This window comes from Magnolia sinica, chromosome 8 (assembly GCF_029962835.1).
Source record: "Magnolia sinica isolate HGM2019 chromosome 8, MsV1, whole genome shotgun sequence".
Lineage (NCBI taxonomy): Eukaryota > Viridiplantae > Streptophyta > Magnoliopsida > Magnoliales > Magnoliaceae > Magnolia > Magnolia sinica.
This window is the reverse complement of record NC_080580.1, coordinates 19,553,143-19,577,944: the sequence shown is the minus strand read 5'-3', so window position 1 is coordinate 19,577,944 and position 24,802 is coordinate 19,553,143. Positions and strand designations below refer to the sequence as shown.

Here is a 24,802-nt window from a genome sequence, read left to right as displayed (position 1 = left end):
GTCTGATTTGCTGTGAGTCCTATCACTTTAGTTAAACTCATAAAGCATGTGCAATTGTGTTACTTTGAGCGCTCTTTCTTTTTCATAAGGCTTTTCCGGGATTAGACACTCTTCGGGCGTACCCCGTATATTTTTACAAGAGATATCCTTGGGTGCACTCACGTACATGGTCTTTTCCGAGTGGCTAGTTCTCCTGTACCTTTGAGTATTTTTTCAGGTAACTAGTTCTCCTTGGGCGACCCCCTTTTTTTGACAGCTGGATGTGCATCCTTAGATCTGTATCTTGAGCATACATTCATATATTCATACATTTGCATTTAAGTTCACATTAACCTCAATATAATTGATTACGTTTAAGCTGTTTTGGAATGATATGGTATGCATGAATCCTTGTGAAAAATTTTCACCGAGTTTTCACTCACCCAATAATGCGGTTGCACCAAATAGATACAGGTATGACAGAGGAAGATGGCGCTTATGACAGGACCTCTAGTGCAGCTGATGAGAAGTATGGAGAGAAATGACAGTATGTTGATACGGTTGAGCCGATAGAGCTCAATTGATGATATAGGATTTATCTATTTTCTTGTTTTTAGATATTACTTTTATGCTACTTATTTGAATGTGTAATTAAAAATCCCTTGCTGTGAGATCTTACTTTACTTCTTACTTTTATTAACGTATGTGGAACTCCTTTTATTAGTTTATATAGTGTTTATATTTCAATGTTACGAAATGTGTTGGTATGATAGTTTTATTTCATGACGTAACCCTCGAGTTCTCGTACTTGAGTGATCGTCCTCGGGTTATGAGAATCAGGGTGTACACCAAGTGTGGCTACTGTTGCATTTCTCAATGTGGTCTTAAAATGGTACCATAAGCATGCTATTAATACATGTGAATCAGGTCCATGCATATACTGGCCATAACATGAATGACTTGTACATGAAAAATCACACCAATTAAAAATCCTATCCATCTAATAGAGTGGCCATCAAAATTACGGTGAAGAAAGAAAATAGTTGGCGAGCATATATTCACGGTGATCAATTTAAAAGGAAACTCACGCCATAAAAACTGGCCGACCTTCCCGCATAATCATACAATAAGTTTACGCGTACAAGTACGTACAGAAAACAGTATAAGATACCCCTCACATCGACCCCTGCGGGTGTAAAGATGAAACAGATCCAGACCCCGAACCTGAAATTCCGTTCCCATGGAACAAATCCGATAAATAATTCTCTAAATCTTCTGGTGCAAATCTCACAAATTTGCTACTCTCACCTCTCAACAGAGCCCGATTCTTTTCATAAAATGCCCGATACACTGGCACGATCTTCTTGGCCACCGAAACTTTAATCTCGTCCCTTAATTTTCCATCTGGCACAACCCACCCAGATTGGCTCCGATATGCCGCTTCGAAAGACGAATTGAACTCCCGAAAACTCGCTTTTACTTTCTGGGGTTCCATCTCGGAAGTCGGATTCTGTGGCAATGTGGAAGCAACCTTGCTCCATGCCATCCGCTCGTAATTCGCCGCGTATTGCCAGACTTTCGACTCATGCTTGGAAATCCAGTCAGCGCCGAGAATGTACCGTAGATCACAGCCGCGTACTTTTGATAGAACGTATTGTAGATTGTTAGCTAGGAAGAGATACAACAATCCAACGTCTTTGTATAGCTCAGCTTTTCCGTCCAGCTTGCGAAGAAGGATCAAGATCAGCCATTCGAGTCTGGTCGAAATCGCCGACAGTGGATTCTCTGCTGTGAGTGAATTTCGGAGCATTGTCTCAGGCATTGGATGCTGCACTTGCAATGGATAGTCAGCAAAGATATCTGCAAGGGCTTCTTTATAGTCGCTGAGGAAACATAAATAGTTCATTACATAACGGGTGAGTGGGTGGCGCCCACCGCCTGGGATAGGTGATCGTGATGGATCCTTCTGCATTGCTGATTCGAATTCAGCTAGCATGGTTCGGATTACATCGCCGAGTTTGATGAGAGAGTTGATGGCCTGTGTTTTGATGGTGGATGTCGATTCATAGGAGAAGATGGACTCTATAAAGGGCCAGAGCTCGGAGATTGTGTCGTAGAGGTCCAAGAATCGGAACATCTTCTCAGGTGATTTCTTGCATTTTGTGACAGTTTCTGGGAATGCAAAGAGGTGGGTCGCAGCATCCTTGGCGATTTCGGAGAAGCAGGATTCTTTGATCGTGTTTGAGATCGTGAAGACGTGATCGCATAGGATCCGTTCGCTGTAGAAGAGCGTTTTAACAGCAATCTTCATTACATTCACCCAGTTCTTGATTTTGTGTTCTAAGACCTCCCAGTCCATCTTCTGTATATGAGTGGAACTGATCCGTTGGAATCCGAGCTGATAGATTCCTTCATACACGATCGATTTTCTCATGATTTTGTATATCTTCACACATTCCTTGCCATACCCAGATGAGATCATGCACTCAGCAATGGCCTGGAGATCCGCCATGGCGATTGATGCCTCCCGTTCGACTTCCTTGATTGAGTTCTCGGCAATCTGGATCTCATCATCGGACCCCACATCGTCTTCATAATCTGAGAGGCTCGATCTCGTCCCACTAGAGCTGCGGCCAGACACAGACTCTGGGTCCAGTTGATCTAGATTAGCGGTCAGGATCTGATGGAATTCCTTCTCGAGCCGTTTCATTGCGGTCTCCATGAGAGTTTGAGCGTGGACGAGCTTCTGAGAGCTGGAGTTATGGTTTACATAGGAATGCATTGATTGCTGGAGGTCTCTCACTGATTGTAGGAATTCTCTTGCTTCCCGGCGGTTTCCGTAGAAGAGAGATGTGTTCTTAGAGTAGGAAGATGACTCTGCGTCCCACTTGGTGATGATGGATTCAGCGGTGGCAATGGTTCCATCCGTCATGGATTCTGAGAAGGAGAGATGGAGAGGAGAGGAGGAACGAGTATGGGAGTGATAAGGGGAGAAAGGCCGAGTATGGGAAGGAGAGGAAGGAGAATTTGAGTGGTGGTGGGAGAAGAGAGTCCTCATTCCTTTACTCGCCATGTGAGTGATTTGTTGAGATTGGTGAGGGTGGAATTGGGATTTTTTGGGATTGTATTTTGTGGGTCTGTTTGGGTGGTTGTATGTGATTGTGTTGAATTGGGACTGGGAAGAGACGATGTTGTTGTAGTTCCTGGTGTTTTGGGGACAGAGAGATGGCGAAGTGTTTTTATAGGAGGGAGGAAGGAAGGGTTCTTTGAAACGAGTGACCGAGTGTTGATTAGGGACACGCTCGTCGTGTATGGATATCAAAATGACGAAAATGACCTTGCTAGTTTCGATAATTGTCAGAGATGGCCGAAGCCTTTTTATAATTACACTTAAAAGACCTGGGCCATCTTTGACAGTTTACAGCCCCACCGATCAAATCTCACCACTGTCAAGTGAAGAGCTCTTCATCTTCAATGTAGGTAGCGAGCTTCTCAACACCCAATCTGCACCTTGTTGGAATATTTGGTTGAATTAAATATACTATTAAAAATCTAGAATAAAAAAATGAAAAAAAAAATTTGAAAAAAAAAACTTATTGAATTGAGTCGAGGCGTGATGTGAGTCACTCGGCTTGAAATCAAATTTGCTTTCCTTGGACAACGTCCCAAGTGCAACAGGTTTCCAGAGCAATCGACCTCCAGGATATAACGACTATGACTTGGTCCCAGCGGCCCACTCATTGTACGCAGGCTCGAACCACTTGCGGTTTAACTAGAAAGTGCTATAAACCAGCAAACCAGAACAAAGAGAGTTTTGTGAGAGGAGAAAAGATTTTTCGTAAATAAAGTGCAAGTACGAGTACACTCTTGCAAATAAAGTCCTACAAATACCCATACCTATACACCACCCCCCCAATAATTTTTCGTAAATAAAGTGCAAGTACGAGTACACTCTTGCAAATAAAGTCCTACAAATACCCATACCCATACACCCCCCCCCCCCCCCCCAATGATCAAATTCACATGTTCTATCTTATATATAAGATGTTTTTCTTTGTCAAATCCGATGTATGACAAAATCCACAACTCAAAAGCACAGAAATTTTGAAATGTGGAGGGAAACCAAAATATTTGAAATTCAATTTAATATAAATTTTGAAACAAAATACAACACACCTTACGATGAGGTGGGATTTGATTGGACTCAGCCCTTGTCAAGATGGCCCACCCATGGCATGTTGAAGGTTGTTCAGTCGGACGGAGTTTGGTACTGATGCTACCACTAGCCACCTAGTTAGTGGTCGGTGCTCTGTGGACCCCTAGCATGATGTATGTGTTTTATCTATGCTGTCCACTCATTTTATTTTATTTTTTTATTTTTTTCCAGATTATTTTAGGGTTTGATAAAAAAAAAATAAAAAATAAGGTAGATTTAAATTTCTGGTGGCCAACACCACAAGAAAATAGTAATGATTGAATACCCACCATTAAAAATCTTTTATGGCCCACTATAATGTTTATTTGACATCCAACCTATTGATTAGGTCACCCAAACTTGGATGAAGGGAAAAAAATAATAATAATAATAACAAATATTAACTTGATCCAAAATTTTAGTGCCCCGAAGAAGTTTTTAATGGTAGGCGTTCAATCAACATTGGTTTCTATGACGTAGTCTACATGAAATTTTGATCTTACTTCATTTTTCAGCTCATATTATAAAAGATCTAGAAAATAGATGAACAGCGTGGATGAACATATACAGCAAGTACCGTACAGCTGAGCTTTGTTCAAGCTCTTGCCATATTAAGAAACCAAACGGCTAAAATATACCGCCCATTTGGACTTTTGGTTATAAAAGTTGGGTGTATAAGATAATTAGAGTTGGTTTAAGCATATTTTAATTGGACAACATACTTCTATTATATATCTCATTTCTGGGATAAGTCCTTAAATAATCTGTAAAATTGAGTGGACGAGGTCGATAAAGCACATTAATTATGGTAAATCCCACGTATCACAGGCCACTAGTCAGGTGGCTAGCGGCAGCCTCAATAGCCAAACCGTGTCGGCAATTATGTATGTTCGAAGGGACTGATATCCATCCCCTCATTTTCAATACATAGACACTTTGTTTCTAGTTTTTGGTATTAGAACAGTACAAACTTGTAATATTTACAAATTCCAAAAGTTGCAAAAAGGTTTGTATGTATTATGTATGTGAACTTTGTTAACTGCACACGTGGGTACATGAAGCTTATACACACGCCAGACCTGCCAGCATGGCACATAGTGCCAGATCTAATCCATCCACTCAGCATATGGTTCCCAGTACTGGAAACAGTTTCGAGGTTTAAAAACTTCATCCATGTTTTTCAGAGCCATAAACTTCTTTTGCAAACTGTGGCCAACCAGACCAGTGGAACAAACTGATTCTTAGGTTACGGCATCAATTCAGTGATTCCTTTCTGATGGACGGATTGGATCTCAGACCTATCATGCCATGCTAGTGCATGTCTGGCCTGCACATAAGTGTTATTGCTCACGCGTGTGCGCCTGGTAAAACTCTCATGTATGTTTGCGTATAAAGTTTAGCTCTTCCTTTTTTTCTTTTTCTTTTTATTTATTTATTTATTTATTTTTATTTTTTTTTATCTTCTTTAAATCGGATAAAAATATATACACGTTTGGTAAAGAGCGGATTAGGTGAGACCCGGCCTCATCCAAGACAGTGAGGCCCTTACCATGGGGCCCACATTGATGTATGTATTATGTATCCACACCATCTATACATTGTTACAAATCATTTTAGAGAATTCTTCAAAACTTTAAGCAGATCCAATTATTAGGTTGACCATACCATAATAAATAGTGGCGATAGATTATTAATGGGCCGTAAAAGTTTTGGATCAAGCTGATATTTGTTTTTCCCCTTCATCCATGCTTATGTGATCTTATCAAAAGATTTGATGGTAAATAAATACTACGGAAACATTAAGATACAATCTAAGAAGTTTTAAATGGTAGGACGGTCAATCACCACTCTTTCTTATGTTAAGGTCCACCTGATATTGGATCTACTTCATTTTTTTAGATAATGACGTAAAATCATCTTTAAAAGTAGATGGACAGCATGGATACATAATACATACATCAAGGTTGGCCCCACGGTCTTCGGTGAGGCCGGGGTCTCACCGAATCCGCTCTCCCACAAGCGTACGTGTAGAGCCCTGCCAAACACACACAAGCACACCTGTCGTATACGTACATGTGTAGGGAATCTGAGCTATCCATCAGGTGGGTTACTCTATTGGACAAGCTGAAATAATATCCAGGCTGTTTGAATTCTCAGGTGGGCCACAGTCTAAAGAGTGACTAACAAAACATTCTTGCCGTTGATTTGTGTTACCCGAGAAGTGAAACAGCCTAAATTTGTGACATAAGATCTAATCAGTTTAGTGGCCCACCTGATGGAAGACTCGGATCCCCTACATATGTACCATATCGGCACTTGTGTTTGCGTTCCGGTTGGTCCACGTGCGTTGGACCAGCATCGTCGAACAGATATAAAATGAGTCAGCAACTAATCATTCAACTAGTTTTCTTCTTTCTTAATATATTTTTTATTTTATTTTATTTTATATTACAATCAAATCCTTCTTTCTCACGTTTTAGACCGGCTGGTTTCTCTCCTTTTGATTTTTTTTTTTTTCCGTGTCAAAGTATATACATGGCATTCATGTATATATAATTTTAATTGAAATTCTTACTGGTGTAAGACTGTGCATGGATTTCTCGTGTATATTATTTTAAAGGGATTTGCTTTTGGAGAGTCCGTCATTGAAGGAAGAGAAAAATTATATAGAGAAACGATATAATGTAATGGGCATGACCGTTTCTTTGCCGTTTTTGTTATGGCTGTCTTCCAACGTTCGTCGCGTTTCTCATCTTCCATCGTAACCGTCAAACCAGTGCTCTACGCTATACTTTTTGCAGTAGTTTACTACTAGCGCGGATTGCCTGCAACGGAAGCTAAGTGGGGCCATTCGGGAGTGATGTTTGTGAGAAATCCACCCCATCCATCTGCTTTTGCCCTATAGTATTAGGACATGGCCCAGTTAATCTAGATCTAAAACTCGAGTGGGCCACGTGACATGCAAATAGTTGGTAGGAAAATGCCTACCGTCAAAACCTCCTCTGGTCTGCAGTTATGTTTAAAAGCCATCCATCCTATTCACAAGGTCAAAATCCTACCGGGGTGATGATATAGAGTGGGGGTCGTGGACACTTTGATGTCCAGGATGGACTAGAGAAGGCCTGATCACAGGCGGAGGTGATACGGACCATCAAAACCTTACAACGTACCATATATGATTTTGGGTAGGAGAAGCTACTTTAGCCAATTAATCCGGCTTTGCCGGTCTGCCCATGCCGAATTTGCGAGATTTCATTGTATCGAAGGTTTAAAATTTATTTTATTTTTGTTTTTATTATTTATAGTAATTTTTAATTTGATTATAACTCTTCATCTTACGAGCTTTAGGAGTTGTGTCCGATATGAAAAGTACTTAAAAAAATTAGAAGAATAATATGATTAAGCTAAATAGGACACTTATTATAAATAGTAAATTTATTATTAAGTTACGAATTTAAAGTAGTTTAAGTTGGAGTTTGATTACGAAACTTTTTTTTTGGGATGTTTGATTACGAAACTTCTTATAAGATTTGGTATTACTACTTAAAGGTTTGTAAATTCATTTTTATTATATGAATTTTCTTTCCTAGAATTTTCTTTTATTTTCTTATTTTTTTGCATGGATTCGAGGTATCTATGTGAGGAATCTATAGAAGTTTTGTAGATTCAGATAATTTATCCCTCGACTAAGACGATCTACCTAATCACGTCGATCCCTATGTCAGATGAGCTGAAAGCACAAAAGTATTATCCTCATCCAAATGGATGTTTCAATCCTGTCATGCAACTCACTTGAGTTTTGGGCTCAAAATCTGACATGATTTGACAAAACACATGAACATGGTGAATTTCTCACAAAGTTCCAAGTGGGCCCATCGTAAGTCACAACAGATTTAATGGTTAAGTGGGCAAAATCAGTAGGTTCAGATAAATACAATTAATGGGCCACGATTGTCTGGCTGAAATGGATCTATGACGTGGATAGATTGGATTTACTTGCATGCCACGTGTGCAGAACATGATCAGTTGCTAACCTTTGAACAACCTAACCAAACCGCGGTACAAGGGCAGGCCCATTTGATGAAATTGAAAAATACCGAAATTGCCAATAGTACCGCGTAAGGTCATGGCTGCAATGACTAAGAAGCACCCGAGAGAACCATTCGACACCGGCCAGACTCCAATTTTGGCTCTCACCATTTATAAAATGGTGGTGACTCATCCTCCACGCACTGCTGTTTTTATATATAAACCATCAAATTTGAGGGACTTATTGTGATGGATGATATCACTATAAACATATTAATTAAGCAATCCTAACCATTAAATTAATGCCTATCAAATGAACAGTTAAAAGTAAAATAATTAGTGGTTCAAAATTTAGGGAAGAATCCGAAGTTTAATATTACTTTAGATTACTCTCCATCTACAGTATGGTCAGTATTACCGTACAAGTATGCCATGTGTACGATGGAAGATTTACCACTATTTTCTAAATGCTGCAAAACTAACACCAGAGAAGTTCTATGCCCTATAGGTCAAAGAAGACAAAGAAACGGTCAGTTTCGGTTGAAGGCGGGAAGCACCGGTTTTGTTTACGTGGAAAACCTGGACATGCAAAAAGGGACATTAAAATACGGAAACAGGCACTATCCTCAATGTATGGTCAAATTTCCTAGAAAGATTCAACCTTCTAAATATTTCAAAGGTGGCCTTTGACAAGCTTTGAAAAATATTTTGGACCAAAATGCCCTTATCTTTAGTTTAGTAGTTGTAAGGTTTTCCAGTGAATAAGAAGTTACATCGTATTTAATGTTGAGAAAGTGATGTAAGAGTAAACTTTTTTTGGGCGTGGGCAAGGCTCAACTCATGTTGTGTTTTTTAGAATAAAAATAAATTTCAAAAATAAAAGTTATTTTTAGAAAGTAAATAAATATATTAATTATTTAAACTTTTCATAAATAGTGTGTATAGCTAATCGGTAAGAGAATGGGTTTTTGCTTATGCAACCAGGGTTCAAATCTCCTCGAGGACGGTGCGAAGCACCATCCGTACACGTGCGCGTGGTGTGGGCTGTAGGGTTGCTTGGACGTTTTTTGGCGTTTTATTATGGTTGCAAGGAGCAAAAAGATCTTTAGTTTTTTTGACACACAGTTCAAACTTTTTGGGACATGGTTCAACTGGAATTGAACTAGGATCTACCCTGATGTTTTATTACCTTTTTGTTGATTGAGAGTAATTGTGACATGATTATACATGTGGTACTTATGTCATGTGTCGCTCATGTTGATACAATTTTTACTATTGGATAGTTGTTTCTGTTTGAATAGGTACAGAAATATCCGCCATAGGACAAAGAGTCATGTCCTTTCATGAAAGGCTATTCTTTGCTGTGAATGGGTATGGATTCTTGAAGAGGCACATTAACATCTCTTCAGGAAGAAATCCATAACCTCTCAATTGATATAAATTCTGGATACTATAATCCAGAAGTTAATATTCTTAATTCTTAAGATTATATCATCTTCTGTGCAATTACTCTCGATCTAACCTCTTGCTAAGTTTTTTCTGAACGTCTTAAAGGTATATTGGTGTCAAAACTAGAGATCTATTCAACACTTAAATGCACAAATTTTCATGTTGAAATTCAGACTAAGAGTTCATTGTATCATAAAGACAATTTGCAGATTTTCTTTGTTTGCATTTGCTGGAACTTCCAAAAAAAGGGCAGCAAATTTATCTTGAGAAATTGATTATTCAAGTCAAGCCTTGAATTCGATAGATCTGATCTTCTCATTATTTTTTTCTTATATCCTTCGTTGTGTACAAGAAACACTTATTCATCTAACATTCAAGACAGATTTTTATTGTCTTTTCATAATGAAGGCAATTCATTCCATTCAAGTTATGAACCATGACTTTATACGACTAGATCATTTCGACGGTCAATTCTTCTTAAGATGGCAGCAGAAGATGCTTTTCTTTCTGACTACTTTTAAGTTATCCTATATTCTAGATGATGATCTATCTTCTCTGCCCGAGCCAAAAAATCAACGACTCAGATCAAGTGAAGGCAGAATGGAAGAAAAGGAAGGAGAATGATTTTCTATGCAAAGGTCATATCATAAACACCTTCTCTAATTCTATCTATAATTTTTACCGTAAAATATCCCTTGCTAAAGATCTGTGAACAAAATTAGATCAAAAATATAAAACTGAAGAGATCAGTACCCAAAATTTTCTGATCGACAATTATGTCCACTTCAAGTTTAAAAATGATCAGTCAATTCTCTCCCAAGTAACCGAACTACAGAACTTAGTTGATAAATTGAAGATTGGTGGTATAGATCTTTTCCTGAAGAATTCTTCGTCAATGTAGTAATTACAAAATTACCCTCATCATGGTTTGATTATAAAAAGAAACTGAAACATAATGAGAGAAAGTACACTCTTGAAGGGCTTCAACGACATCTTCGTATAAAAAAAGAGTCCAGAAACCGAGACAAGAAAGAAAATGCTTTGGAAAATCATTCCAAGGCAAATATAGTAGAAGATGACAAGCCAAATTTTTAGAACTTCAAATCTATTCCACTAAAGAAAGATACAGAGTTTAAGAAAAATGGAAAGAAAAAATGCAAGTGTCACTTCTGCAATAAACAAGGGCACTACATAAAAGAATGTCGACACAGGAAGAAACAACTGAAAGCTCAAGCTAGCATGGTAGAAGACCAACTTGTAGCAATGGTTATTGAAGTTAACACAGTAATATCCAATGGTAGATGGTGGCTAAATACTGGTGCAACCATTCACATATCGAAGGACCGAAACATCTTCAAGACCTATGAAGGTATTACAACTGGATAAGAAGTGAAGATGGGTAATAATGTTTATGTGAACGTTGTTGGAAAAGGAACAGTCGAGCTTCAGTTTACATCAAGCAAAAGACTGACACTAACAAATGTATTGCATGTACCTGACATTTCTAAAAATCTAGTGTCAGGTGATCTTCTCAATAAGAGAGGATTCAAAATAGTGATTGAGTCTGATAAGTTGGTTATCACTAAGAATGGTATGTTTATAGGCAAAGGATATTCATATAATGGTATGATTAAACTAAATATTAATTATAATGATGATGTTTCAGTTTATATAGTGGATTCTGTTTCTTTATGGCATGCTAGAGTAGGTCATGTTAATTATCATTCAATGAAAAGAATAATGATCCTACGACTTATACGAAAATATGAAATTCAACAAGAAGGGAAATGTGATGTGTATGCCGATTATAAAATAACTAGAAAACCATTTGGGGCTGGCATGAGAAAATCACAACCCTTGGAGTTAATTCATTCCGATATTTGTGATTTAAATAATACCTTAACTTGTGGAGGAAAAAAGTATTTTATCACATTTATCGATGACTTTACTAGATTTTTCTATGTATATTTGATAAAATCTAAAGATAAAGTCTTTGAAAAGTTTAAGCTTTATAAGGCCGAAGTGGAAAATCAGTTAAATGTAAAGATTAAAGCCCTCATAAGTGATAGAGGGGGTGAATACTTTTCTAATGAATTCAATGAATTCTGTGAATCAAATGGTATAATCCATGAATTTACGGCACCTTACACACCTCAACAAAATGGCCTAGCAGAACGCAAAAATAGGACATTAGTTAAGATGATCAACTGTATGATATTAAATTCTAAATTACCACTAAATTTATGGGGGAAAAACATTATTAACAGTAAACCATATTTTAAATACTATCCCACATAAAATATTGGATATCTCCCTATATGAATTGTGGAAAAAGAAGAAACCATATCTTCATTACTACAAAGTATGGGGATGTATAACAGAAGTCAGGATTATTGATTCTAAGAGAGTAAAATTAGGTCATAAAGGAATTAAGTGTGCCTTTGTGGGTTATGGGATTAATAGTCCCGTATATAGATTTTTAGTTTTAGAACAATCTACTTTTATTGACAATAAAATGACTATAGAGTCTAGGGATGCTATATTTTTTAAAAATACAGTATACAAAGACTATATGAATAATCATACAAAAAGGTAAGTTGATGAAAATATAATAGAACCAATGAACAAAGAACCTAACAGCTTTCATGATAAATATAACATCATCTAGAAGGAAACCAAGGAGATTGAAAAGGGAAGGAAAAGAAACATCTTTTAGCCCAGATTTCTATATGTTCCTTATAAAAGGGGATAGAAATGAAATAAGAAACGAGCTGGCCAAAAAAGTAAACGGAACAGATCATCCCATTATGGGCCTTAAGGTATGGTAACAATGGCTAGCCTTTCATTTGGTAGTAAAGGAAGTGGACATATAACATGACAACTACGACCCATATAACAGGACAACTATGACCCATATAACATGACAACTGCGACCCATATAACAGGACAACTACGACCCATACAACTGTGACCCATATAACAAGACAACTGCGATTCATATAACGTGACAACTATGACCCATATAACATGACAACTGCGACCCATATAACAGGACAACTATAACCCATATAATAGGACAACTGTAGCCCATATAACAAGATAAGTATGACCCATACAACTGCGACCCATATAATAGGACAACTGCGACCCGTATAATATGACAACTGCGATCCATATAACATGACAACTATGACCCATGCCAACCATGACCCATATGGGCCCACATTAATGTATGTGTATATATAATCCATACCGCCCATCCTTTTAGTCGTGTCATTTTAGGGCTAGTGATCCGATCCATCCACCTTGTTGGCCAACTTGCCGTGGGCCCAAAAAGTCCCGACATAGGCGGTGTCCACTTTTAACAAACATCACAGTGAGCATGAAAAGTTTCAACAGCCATCATTATTTTCTATTATGTGGTCCACACGAGCACTGGATCAGGTTGATATTTGGGCTCTAGCCCTAAAATGACATGGCAAAAAGGATAGGTGGCATGGATTATACACATACATCAATGTGGGCCCATATGGGTCATGGTTTGTATGAGTCATAGTTGTCATATTATATGGATCGCAGTTGTCCTATATATGGGTCACAGTTGTATGGATCGCAGTTGTCATGTTATATGGGTCGCAGTTGTATGGATCGCAGTTGTCATGTTATATGGGTCACAGTTGTATGAATTGCAGTTGTCATGTTATATGGGTCACAGTTGTCCTATTATATGGGTCGTAGTTGTCATGTTGTATGGGTCACAGTTGTCCTGTTATATGGGTCGTAGTTGTATGGATCACAGTTATCCTGTTATATGGGTCGTAGTTATCTTGTTATATGGGTCGCAGTTGTATGGGTCGTAGTTGTCCTGTTATATGGGTCGCAGTTATCCTGTTATATGGGTCGCAGTTGTCTTATTATATGGGTCACAGTTGTATAGGTTACAGTTGTCCTGTTATATGGGTCGTAGTTGTCCTGTTATATGGGTCGCAATTGTCATGTTATGTGGGTCATAGTTGTCCTGTTATATGGGTCATAGTTGTCATGTTATATGTTCACCTCCTGTAAGACCCGTATCCTAGTCCTTACTGTTTCGTCGACTCCCACAATCCTTTCCGTCAAAGTCCGGCAATTCATGACTTATAATTGATGTTTGCGCATGACCCTAAGTCGTATCCCGTAGATTTGAGTCGGTTTAATCCGAGACTTATATCATTGTGACCGCACCGTCGTCAAGGTTCCAACGCCGCGTCTTGCATACCAATCCGATACCGTGGCAAGGAGATGTGGGCCGACATTTATTTCGAAGAAAACGCCACACGTTTGCAATCCCAAGAGAATCTTTACAACATGTCTCATCAATCAATCACCTCATGTCAAGTACATACAACCCATGCTTTCTTTCTCCCCAAGTCAAGCAACCACCAAGTCAACTCTCTCTCACCCTCTCTCTTACACACCCATACATGTCAAATACACCATCACCTCACCCATCACTCACATCCATCACACATCTCTCATCTTTCTCATCGCTCTTACATTTCTCATCTCTCATTCTCAAGCAACAAGCATCACACATCCAAGCTCTTCCATGAGAGAAAAAGTGTGAGTTGTGTGGCTCACTTCCCATCCCAAAAACCTTCATCCTAGCCATTCATTTCTCATCTTCCACCATCAAAGTGAGACACTAGGAGATCGGCTTTCCATCGGACCAAGAAGATCAAACGGTGGGTGCTTCTATAAGCCAGTTTCATGTTTTTATGATGGGCTAAGTGAGGCCTACCGATCGATGGTATGGATCTCACTTTGAACCCTAAGATGTGGCCGATGGCCCACCTTGATCCTCATGATCATTCCATGATGGGATCATTCCCCATGGACCCCATCATGATGTTTATTTTCCTTATATGGATAGGGTCATCTAGACCTTACATTTGGTGGAGAAAGGATCTCCACCGTTGATTTTCGATTTGATGGGCCCACGTGTAATGGGACCAACTTAATGTATGATTGTTTGCAAGGGAGGGCTCATAGTGGCGGAGCCCTTCATCACACGTGTCCTACTCTCTTTCTCTCTCTCTCTCTCCCTCTCTTTTTCATTTCTTTTCATGTGATGATGTGACCGTGTGGCCCACCCGGATGGACCCCACCATGAAGCATGTATTTTACCCAAGCCATTTGAAGGTGGGGCTCACTTCATATATGTGTTGTATCCACACCATCCGTGCATTTGGTGGCCCACCTGAGCAAGGCCCACCTTAAATACATGTGTTATGGCCAAGTTGTCCAGCGTCCAGAGACGCTGGACGTGAAATGAAACCAAATGTAAGCTTGATTCAACAAGCTTTTGAGTGGACCACTTGTGTAGGCTCCACCTTGATGTATGCACCCAATTTACACCGTCCATCCCTTTCCCCAGACCATTTTAGGCGTTGAGCTAAAAAACGTGGCCAATCCGACTTTTTATTGGGCCATAGCATAGAAAACAGTGTCTGTCATTGTTAAAAATCCACATGATGTTTCCACACCCCAAAATATATTGAATATTAGGCTTGTTTAGCTTGTCTTGGGCTATGGGAAGCAGTGGATGGGGTGGATTCTTCCGATGCGGGCCCCACTCATGAAAAACCTCAAAAAAATGAGATTTCCAAAAAAAAAAGGTGTAGCGCCTGCTGCTGTTGTGTAACAGGACGCTGCTGGCCTCACCGTGAAACGGGCAGGAACCACGGGCCCAGCCATGGTCCCCACCATGATGTTTGTACGTCATCCAACCCATTCATTAAGTGGGCCCCTTCCTGAAGTAGGCCCCACCCAAATATCGGCCCCATCTAAAGCTCAGGTGGCCCACATCATAAGAAACAGTGGGGTTGAACCGTCTGCCATTGAAACCCATTTGGGTCTTCATAGCAATTTTGGGCCAATATGAAATTTATTTTTCCTTCCATCCAGGTCAGTGTGACCTTGTCAGCAGATTGGATGGCATATAACATTACGGTGGGCCCCACGTGGGACCCCAAGATGCATGCAGTCTATCCACACTGTCCACATTAGTGGACAGTGGAACCCACTATGACGTATATGTTCTAGTCACACTGTCCATAATAGTGAACGGTGGAAACCACCCTGATTTATGTATTTTATCCACACCATCCACACCTGGACGGTGGGACCCACCATGATGCATGTGCTGCATCCAAACTCTCCAGCCACTTGAAAGCTCATATTTTGGCTTGAGCTAAAGAATGAGTCAGATCCATGGTTCAGTGGACCCCACCCTTGATGCATGTGTTGCATCCAAACCGTCCAACCACTTGGCGAGCTTGTCTTAATAGGCTTGAGACTAAAAATAAGTCAAATCTAAAGTTTCAAGTGGACCCCAACATTTAATGTAGTGGACAATGACGTCCACCATTAAAAATTTCTAAGGGCCATAGTAGTTTCCTATTAAGCTGATATCTGTTTCCACTTCATCTATCACTATGATAACCTATGAACAGGTTGGATGGGAAACATATGTTATGATGGGCCTTAGGAACTTTAAATGGTGGAAATCATTATCACCACTCTTATTTGGTTGTGGCCCATTTGATGTACATATAGGGTCCGTTGGTGAGGCCCATCTGATATACATAAGGCTCATGTGATTAAGCCCGTCTTGATGTATTTGTGGCCCGTTGTTGAGGCCTACTTTAATATATTTGAGGCCCATGTTACAGGGCCCATTGTGATGTATTCAAAGGCCCATGGGATATGGCCCATTGCAATGTACATAAGGCCCATTGATGCGACCCACTTGATTTATATAAGGCCCATATGAGGTGGCCCATTTGATGTATCTGAGGCCTATGGGTAGAGGCCCAACGGGATGTCCTTAGGGTCCATTGCAATGTGTGATTCCTCCACGGTTTGTGTAATGATGTTTTATGGCGGGCCATGCCTTGGGAGTTTGACGTCCACATTCTAAGAATAATGTTGGTTTAATGTCCATATTATAAATCTCCGTAGGGCCCACATTGAGAGGCCCATACTTGTTGTGAGTAGGCCATCTAGGCCCACCTTCATTATGAGGATAGTTCATCACCTTATAACATGCTTAGTGTAACTCCACGACTCATGCCCATACGCATCATTTGTATGCATGATATGAGGAATGTTTGATCATAGCATAAGCCAGTTAAGCTGAGACATTTACGGGACTCCTTATGAGATGGAGTGCCCCACATGATCTTGCGGTATGCGCTGGATTGCAGCATGATTTGACGGTGTGATTCATGCATCTCGCATTTCTGTGTCATGATCATTGTACCCCCTAGCGGCATCAAGGCCGTGGCTCCATAAGCACATCGTGGATGACTGTATCGGATACCAAAAATACTTAGTTTTAGCACTATAGGCACTTAGGATGTCCTTGGGTGAAAACCTCAGAACCTTTTTGTACCAGGAGTTGCTCCAATGTATAGACCGAGTTGAACATGAGCGCCCCAGTGCCGAATACCAGTAGGCCACGTCTTCCACTGTGTCGTGATCAATTGGAAGGGGGTGTGGCCTTATCCGCCTAAGAGAGGGGGCTATAAGATAGGCTGAGTTTGACCAGCTCGTAAATAAGTCTGCTATCGACAAGTCGGGTAGGTATTGGCAGACTACTAGTCAGGCAGATAGTGAGGTCTATTCCACTTGCTTGGCTACGCAGCTAGGGAGGAGGCAGTCAGTGTGAAGTGTATCAGACCTTGGTGATATCCCAAAGAGGAACTGTACTGATATGTGTACTGGATGAGTACTGGCATGCTTGCTTCGCATCTTGCATATGACATTTGGCTACATAGGCCTCACATCGCATGGCCTTGGTATGGCCAATAGCATTCATGACTTGCATCATATAGCTTTGGTACAGCTGATAACATACATGGACTTATCACATATTTCCACATTACTTTGATATTGTATACTTGGCGCTGCCTTGCGCACACACTTACACCACCCTCTAAGCTTTTGTAAGCTTATGCACGACCGTTGCATGTAGGTGGCATTAGATCACTGCAGCGCTGAGGCAAGAGCGCACATCTGATTATTTTGGAGCTTTGATCACCCTATATTTCCCTTCTTACATTGTACTTAAAGTTTTTGATATAGCGGATATGTGGTGACATTGTTTTGTGACTTGGTTATGCTCCATTAAAAAAAAGTCATACTGAGAATCCTCCTTGTAGGATCCCAGGATCGGAATCTGGCATGTGAGTATCGGAATCCGAGAATGGGGCACTATGGAGGCTGTCGGGATCGAGAATTTTGTGAACTCGCTTTCCAAGTTTGGGGTGTGACAGAAGTTGGTATCAGAATATAACTTGGGAATACCTGAGGATCACATTACATATCTACTATGAATTTAGAATGAATAGGTTCTGAGTCCGAATGACTTAGCAATTTTCCGATATAGATCCTTAACGTGTATGTCTTCGAGAATTCTCAAGGCTGATAGGCCCTTATTCCTTCCTATAGGACGTGATGCTTAGAAGAGCAACCCGAAAGAATCCCGCTCCACCACCTGTGACTCCCGCTCCACCACCAAATATTCTTGATTTCCAGCCTGAGGATGCCACTCCTCTACCTGAGATCGGTGCTGATCTGACCATGCCTGTGAGTGTCACTTAGCTACAGCAGATGCTACAGGCGATGACCGTTATTCTTCAGGGGCAGAGCAGGCATCTCACTGTGACACCGGCTGAGGTTGAGCAGGAGCGTGTGAGCGCCCTTCTCAAGGACTTCCGACAGCATGATCCTCTACGTTTTCGGGGTGAGCCAAACCCCACTGTAGCAGAGATATGGTGCTCTGAGGTGGAGAAGATATTTGACACCATGAGACGTACGACCCAGCAGCAAGTTCCATTAGATGTATTCCTTCTCCAAGGTGAGGCTCACCATTGGTGGGCATCTGTCACCTGATCGGTAGCGGTTGATTTTGTGTGGACCTGAGAGGACTTTATAAATCGATTTAACTGGAAGTTCTTTTTCGAGCACGTGCGCCAATAGCGCACATTAGAGTTTGAGACTCTGGTCCATGGAGACATGACTGCGTCCTAGTATGAGGCATGTTTCGTTGCACTATTGAGATTTGCGACGTATCTTGTGCCTGCCATTTTGAGAACGGTTTGCGACCTGCCCTCAAGAGCCATGTGATTGGACACATGCTTCCGACTTTTGAGCAGATTGTGGAGAGGGCCCAGATATACAAGTCAAATTGGGCCAGTTTGCAGAGAGCTCGTGACCAGAGGGGAGATCAGAAGAAGAAGGCACCCTCTGGTAGTTCCCACCAGTAGTGTCATTCACAGTGGTGGCGCACGACCCACCCAGCATTCTGTGCACTAGTGGCACCCCCAGCACTACTTTAGGACCATTCACAGGTACCTACTTTGGATGCGGTAGGACAGGACTTCGTGTCCCCATCCGCATCATCATCAGCCGAGGGCACCGCATCCACCTCCGCGATAGCCACCACTTCAGCAGCAACGACCACAGCACCAGCCTCCAGGGCCTCCCCCACAGCAGCAGAGGCAGCAGATCAGGCTACCACAGCGGCATTAGCATTAGAAGAGACCTCAGAGGGGACCTACACTTCCCCAGCAGGCCTAGGGTGGATTTTATGCCGCCCAGTAGGACCCTCAGTTATCAGGAGGGGTCGTCGAGGGTACTCTCCCTGTTTCTGCATGCATTGCATGTGTATTGTTTGATTCTGGTGCATCGCATTTCTTTGTGGTCGATGATTTCTGCAGATCGACCGGTTTACCGATGGAGTCTACTCGTGAGGGTTTGTTAGTATCGACGCTCTTAGGGAAGATTGCAGTATTAAACTGATTTTGCTCGTCTTGCCCCGTTCTGATTGGGGATATCTTTTTGCCTGCAAACCTGTTCGTATTACCGATGTCCGAGTTTGATGTTATCCTGGGCATGGATTGGCTCGCCGAGTACCATGCCATATTAGACTGCTTCACGAGGACAGTCACATTCTGTATACCCGGCGTGCCAGAGTTTCAGATTGTTACCGAGCGCAGAGGAGAGTAGCTTTCCTGCTTGTTGTCGTGTTCTGTTGAAGAGTCAGTTGCTTTGAGTATCGACTAGCTGCCGGTCGTTTGTGGTTTTCCCGATGTGTTCCAGGAGATTCTGGGGTTACCACCTCGTCGGCACACAAAGATTCAGATTGATCTCGTGCCCGGTACAGCGCCTATTTTGAAGGCCCCGTATCGTATAGCATCGTTGGAGTTACGGGAACTGCAAAAGCAGTTGGACAAGTTGCGCGAGTTAGGTTTTATCCATCTGAGCAGTTCACCGTGGGGAGCGTCGGTACTCTTCGTGAAGAAGATGGATGGCTCGTTCAGGCTTTACGTAGATTACCGTAAGCTCAACAAAGTCATGATCAAGAACAAGTACCCGCTCCCGAGGATCGATGATTTGTTTGATCAGCTGTAGGAGGCGCAGTTCTTTTCGAAGATAGACTTGCGGTCCGGTTATCATCAGGTTCGGGTTCGAGATGAGGATATCCCGAAGACAGCTTTCAGGATGCGCTACGGTCATTTTGAGTTTCAGGTCATGTCTTCGAACTGACCAGTGCGCCTGCGGTATTCATGCAGTTGATGAACAGGGTCTTTTGTCTGTATCTCGACTAGTTTGTTGTGGTGTTCATCGACGGCATTCTGATATATTCGAGGACCCATGAGGAGCATGAGTGGCATCTAGAGATTACATTGCAGACCCTCTGTGCACACCAGCTTTACGCGAATCTGGAGAAGTGCGAGTTCTGGCAGGAGGAGGTGAAGTTCCTCGGTCATGTGGTGACGAGGTAGGGTATCGCAGTGGACCCCTTGAAGATTGATGCTGTGCGTCAGTGGGGCCAGCCCACGAATGCATCCGAGATCTGCAGTTTTCTTGGTTTGGCGGGCTACTACCAACGTTTTATTGAGGGATTCTCTCGCATTGAAGCCCTGTTGACCAGGTTAACCCAGAAGGCTGTCGAGTTCATGTGGAACGACGCTTGTGAGCAAGCATTTATGGAGCTGAAGGATCGCCTCACGTCTGCTCCTGTCCTCACTCTTCCCTCTGTGAGTAATGGATTTGTTGTATTTACCGATGCCTCGCGAGTTGGCTTGGGTGTTGTCCTGATGCAGCACGGGAAGCCGGTAGCTTATGCGTCTCGGCAGCTCAAGGTCCATGAGCTAAACTACCCCATGCATGATTTGGAACTGGTAGCAGTTGTCTTCGCACTGAAGGTGTGGAGGCACTATCTTTATGGGGTGAGGTTTGAGCTCTTCTCCGACCAAAAGAGCTTAAAGTATTTGTTCTCTCAGTCCGAGCTGAGCATGAGGCAGAGGCGTTAGATGGAGCTCCTGAAGGACTATGATTTTAATCTCCAGTACCACCCGGGCAAGGCGAACATGGTTGCAAATGCCCTCAGCCATCAGCCACGAGGCCTGGTGGCATACATGAGATTCATGAGTGGAGGATGCTCGAGGATATAGTAGAGTACGACTTCAAGTTTGGTCTGCAGTCCTTTATCATTCAGCTGTCAAGCCTGTCGATTCAACCCTCTTTTGTCGCAAGGGTGATCAAGGCTCAATAGACAGACGAGTCATTATAGGATTACCGAGCAGAGGCAACATCTGAGAGTCAGACTGATTGACAGATTGGTTCTGATGGTGGACTTCGTTTCAGAGGCCGAGTATGTGTCCCGGATATTCCAGAGGTGCTGAGATCTTATGACCAAGGCACATCGATCGCGGTTCTCTATCCACCCTGGCTCGACAAAGATGTATCGTGATATGAGGCGTCAGTATTTTTGGGCAAGGATGAAGCGCCAGATAGCCAGTTTTCTGGCCGAATGTGACACATGCCAGCGTGTTAAGGCCGATCATCAGAGACCCCCTGACCTATTGCAGCCGTTGAGCATCTCGATGTGGAAGTGGGAGCACATATCTACCAATTTTGTCATGGATTTATCGAGGACTCAGCGCCGTCATGATGCCATCTGGGTTTTGTGGACCGTCTGACGAAGTCAGCACATTTTTTACAATTCGTGAGACCTGGCATGCGGACCGGCTCGCCAAGATGTTTGTTGATGAGATCTACACGGTGTTCCTGTCTCGTCTTGCATAGCAATCCGATACCCTGGCAAGGAGATGTGGGCTGGCGTTTATTTTGAAGAAAAAGCTACGCGTTTACAATCCCAAGAGAATCTCTACAACATGTCCCATCACTCAATCAATCAATCACCTCATGCCAAGTACATACAACCCATGCTTTCTTTCTCCCCAAGTCAAGCAACCACCAAGTCAACTCTCTCTCACCCTCTCTCTTACACACCTATACATGTCAAGTACACCATCACTTCACCCATCACTCACATCCATCACACATCTCTCATCTTTCTCATCTCTCTTACATTTCTCATATCTCTCATTCTCAAGCAACAAGCATCACATGTCCAAGCTCTTCCATGAGAGAAAAAGTGTGAGTTGCTTGGCCCACTTCCCATCCCAAAAACCTTCATCCTAACCATTCATTTCTCATCTTCCAACATCAAAGTGAGACACAAGGAGATCGGCTTTTCATCGGACCAAGAAGATCGAATGGTGGGTGCTTATATAGGCTAGTTTTATATTTTTATGATGGGCCAAGTAAGGCCTACCGATCGATGGTATAGGTCTCACTTTGGACCCTAAGATGTGGCCAATGGCCCACCTTCATACTCATGATCATTCCTTGATAGGGCCATTCTCCATGGACCCCATCATGATGTTTATTTTTCTTGTATGGATAGGGTCATCTAGACTTACATTTGGTGGAGAAAGGATCTCCACCGTTGATTTTCAGTTTGATGGGCCCATGTGTAATGGGACCCACTTGATGTATGATTGCTTGCAAGGGAGGGCTCATAGTGGCGGAGCCCTCCATCACACATGTCTCTCTCTCTCTCTCTCTCTCTCTCTCTCTCTCTCTCTCTCTCTCTCTCTCTCTCTCCCCACTTTTCTCACGTCACACCACACTCCTCTCTCCCCCACCCGGATGGACCCCACCATGAAGCATGTATTTTACCGAAGTCATTTGAAGGTGGGGCCCACTTCATATATGTGTTGTATCCACACCATCCGTGCATTTGGTGGCCCACCTGAGCAAGGCCCACCTTAAATGCATGTGTTATGGCCAAGTCGTCCAGTGTCTAGAGACGCTGGACGTGAAATGAAACCAAATGTAAGCTTGATTCAACAAGCTTTTGAGTGGACCACTTGTGTAGGCCCCACCTTGATGTATGCACCCAATCCACATCGTCCATCCCTTTCCCCAGACTATTTTAGGTGTTGAACTAAAAAATGGGGCCAATTCGACTTTCTGTTGGGTTATAGCATAGAAAACTGTGTCTGTCACCATTAGAAATCCACATGATGTTTCCACACCCCAAAATATATTGAATATTAGGCTTGTTTAGCTTGTCTTGGGCTATGGGAAGCAGTGGATGGGGTGGATTCTTCCGATGCGGGCCCCACACACGAAAAATCTCAAAAAAATGAGATTTCAAAAAAAAAATAAATGCAGCGCCTGCTGCTGCTGTGCAGCAAGACGCTGCTGGCGTCACCGTGAAACGGGCAGGGACCCACTGTCCTAGGCGTGGGCCCCACCATGATGTTTGTTCATCATCCAACCCATTTATTAGGTGAGCCCTTCCTGAAGTAGGCCCCACCCAAATATTAACCCCATCTAAAGCTCAGGTGGCTCATATCATAAGAAATAGTGGGGTTAAACCATCTGCCATTGAAACCCATTTGGGTCTTCACAGCAGTTTTGGGCCAATATGAAATTTGTTTTTCCTTCCATCCAGGTTAGCGTAACCTTGTCAGCAGGTTGGACGGCATATAACATTATGGTGGGCCCTACGTGGGACCACAAGATGCATGTATTCTATCCACACCGTCCACAGCAGTGGACGGTGGAACCCACTATAATGTATGTGTTCTAGTCACACCGTCCACAGTAGTGGACAGTGTAAACCACCCTGATTTATGTATTTTATCCACACCGTCCACACCTGGACGGTGGGACCCGCCATGATGCATGTGCTGCATCTAAACTGTCTAACCACTTGAAAGCTCATATTTTGGCATGAGCTAAAGAATGAGTCAGATCCATAGTTCAGTGCATCCCACCCTTGATACATGTGTTGCATCCAAACTGTCCAACCACTTAGCGAGCTTGTCTTAACAGGCTCGAGACTAAAAATAAGTCAGAACTAAAGTTTCATGTGGACCCCAACATTTAATGTAGTGGACAATGACGTCCACCATTCAAAATTTCTAAGGGCCATAGTAGTTCCCTATTAAGCTGATATTTATTTCCACTTCATCTATCACTATGATAACCTATGAACAGGTTGGATGGGAAACATATGTTATGATGGGCCTTAGGAACTTTAAATGGTGGAAATCATTATCACCACTCTTATTTGGTTGTGGCCCATTTGATGTATATATAGGGTCGTTGGTGAGTCCCATCTGATATACATAAGGTCCATGTGATTAAGCCCGTCTTGATGTATTTGTGGCCCATTGTTGAGGCCCACTTTAATATATTTGAGGCCCATGTTACGAGGCGCATTGTGATGTATTCAAAGGCCCATGGGATATGGCCCATTGCAATGTACATAAGGCCCATTGATGCGGCCCACTTGATTTATATAAGGCCCATATGAGGTGGCCTATTTAATGTATCTGAGGCCCATTGGTCAAGGCCCAACAGGATGTCCTTAGGGTCCATTGCAATGTGTGATTCCTCCATGGGTTGTGTAATGCTGTTTTATGGCAGGCCATGCTTTGGGAGCAATATTGGTTTGAAATCCACATTGTAAGAATAATGTTGGTTTAATGTTCGCATTATAAATCTCCCTAGGGCCCATTGATAGGCCCATACTTGTTGTGCGTAGGCCATCTAGGCCCACCTTCATTGTGAGGATAGTTCATCACCTTATAGTATGCTTAGTGTAACTCCACGACTCATGCCCATACGCATCATTTGTATGCTTGATATGAGGAATGTTTGATCATAGCATAAGCCAGTTAAGCTGAGACATTTATGGAACTCCTTATGAAATGGAGTGCCCCACATCATCGCGTGGTA

The 24,802-nt window shown here is 42.1% G+C and overlaps 1 protein-coding gene across 1 annotated transcript; it reads right to left on the bottom strand.

Moving 5' to 3' along the window:
• Nucleotides 1-1,153: 1,153 nt before the first annotated feature.
• Nucleotides 1,154-3,052, bottom strand: LOC131254153 (exocyst complex component EXO70H1-like). The gene has a single exon (XM_058255157.1). It carries the CDS (start codon nucleotides 3,050-3,052, stop codon nucleotides 1,154-1,156), a length of 1,899 nt encoding a protein of 632 aa, XP_058111140.1.
• Nucleotides 3,053-24,802: the final 21,750 nt, after the last annotated feature.

Coding starts and splice junctions, on each gene's coding strand:
- LOC131254153 (XM_058255157.1), bottom strand. CDS start 3,052: ATGGCGAGTAAAGGAATGAGGACTCTCTTCTCCCACCACCACTCAAAT.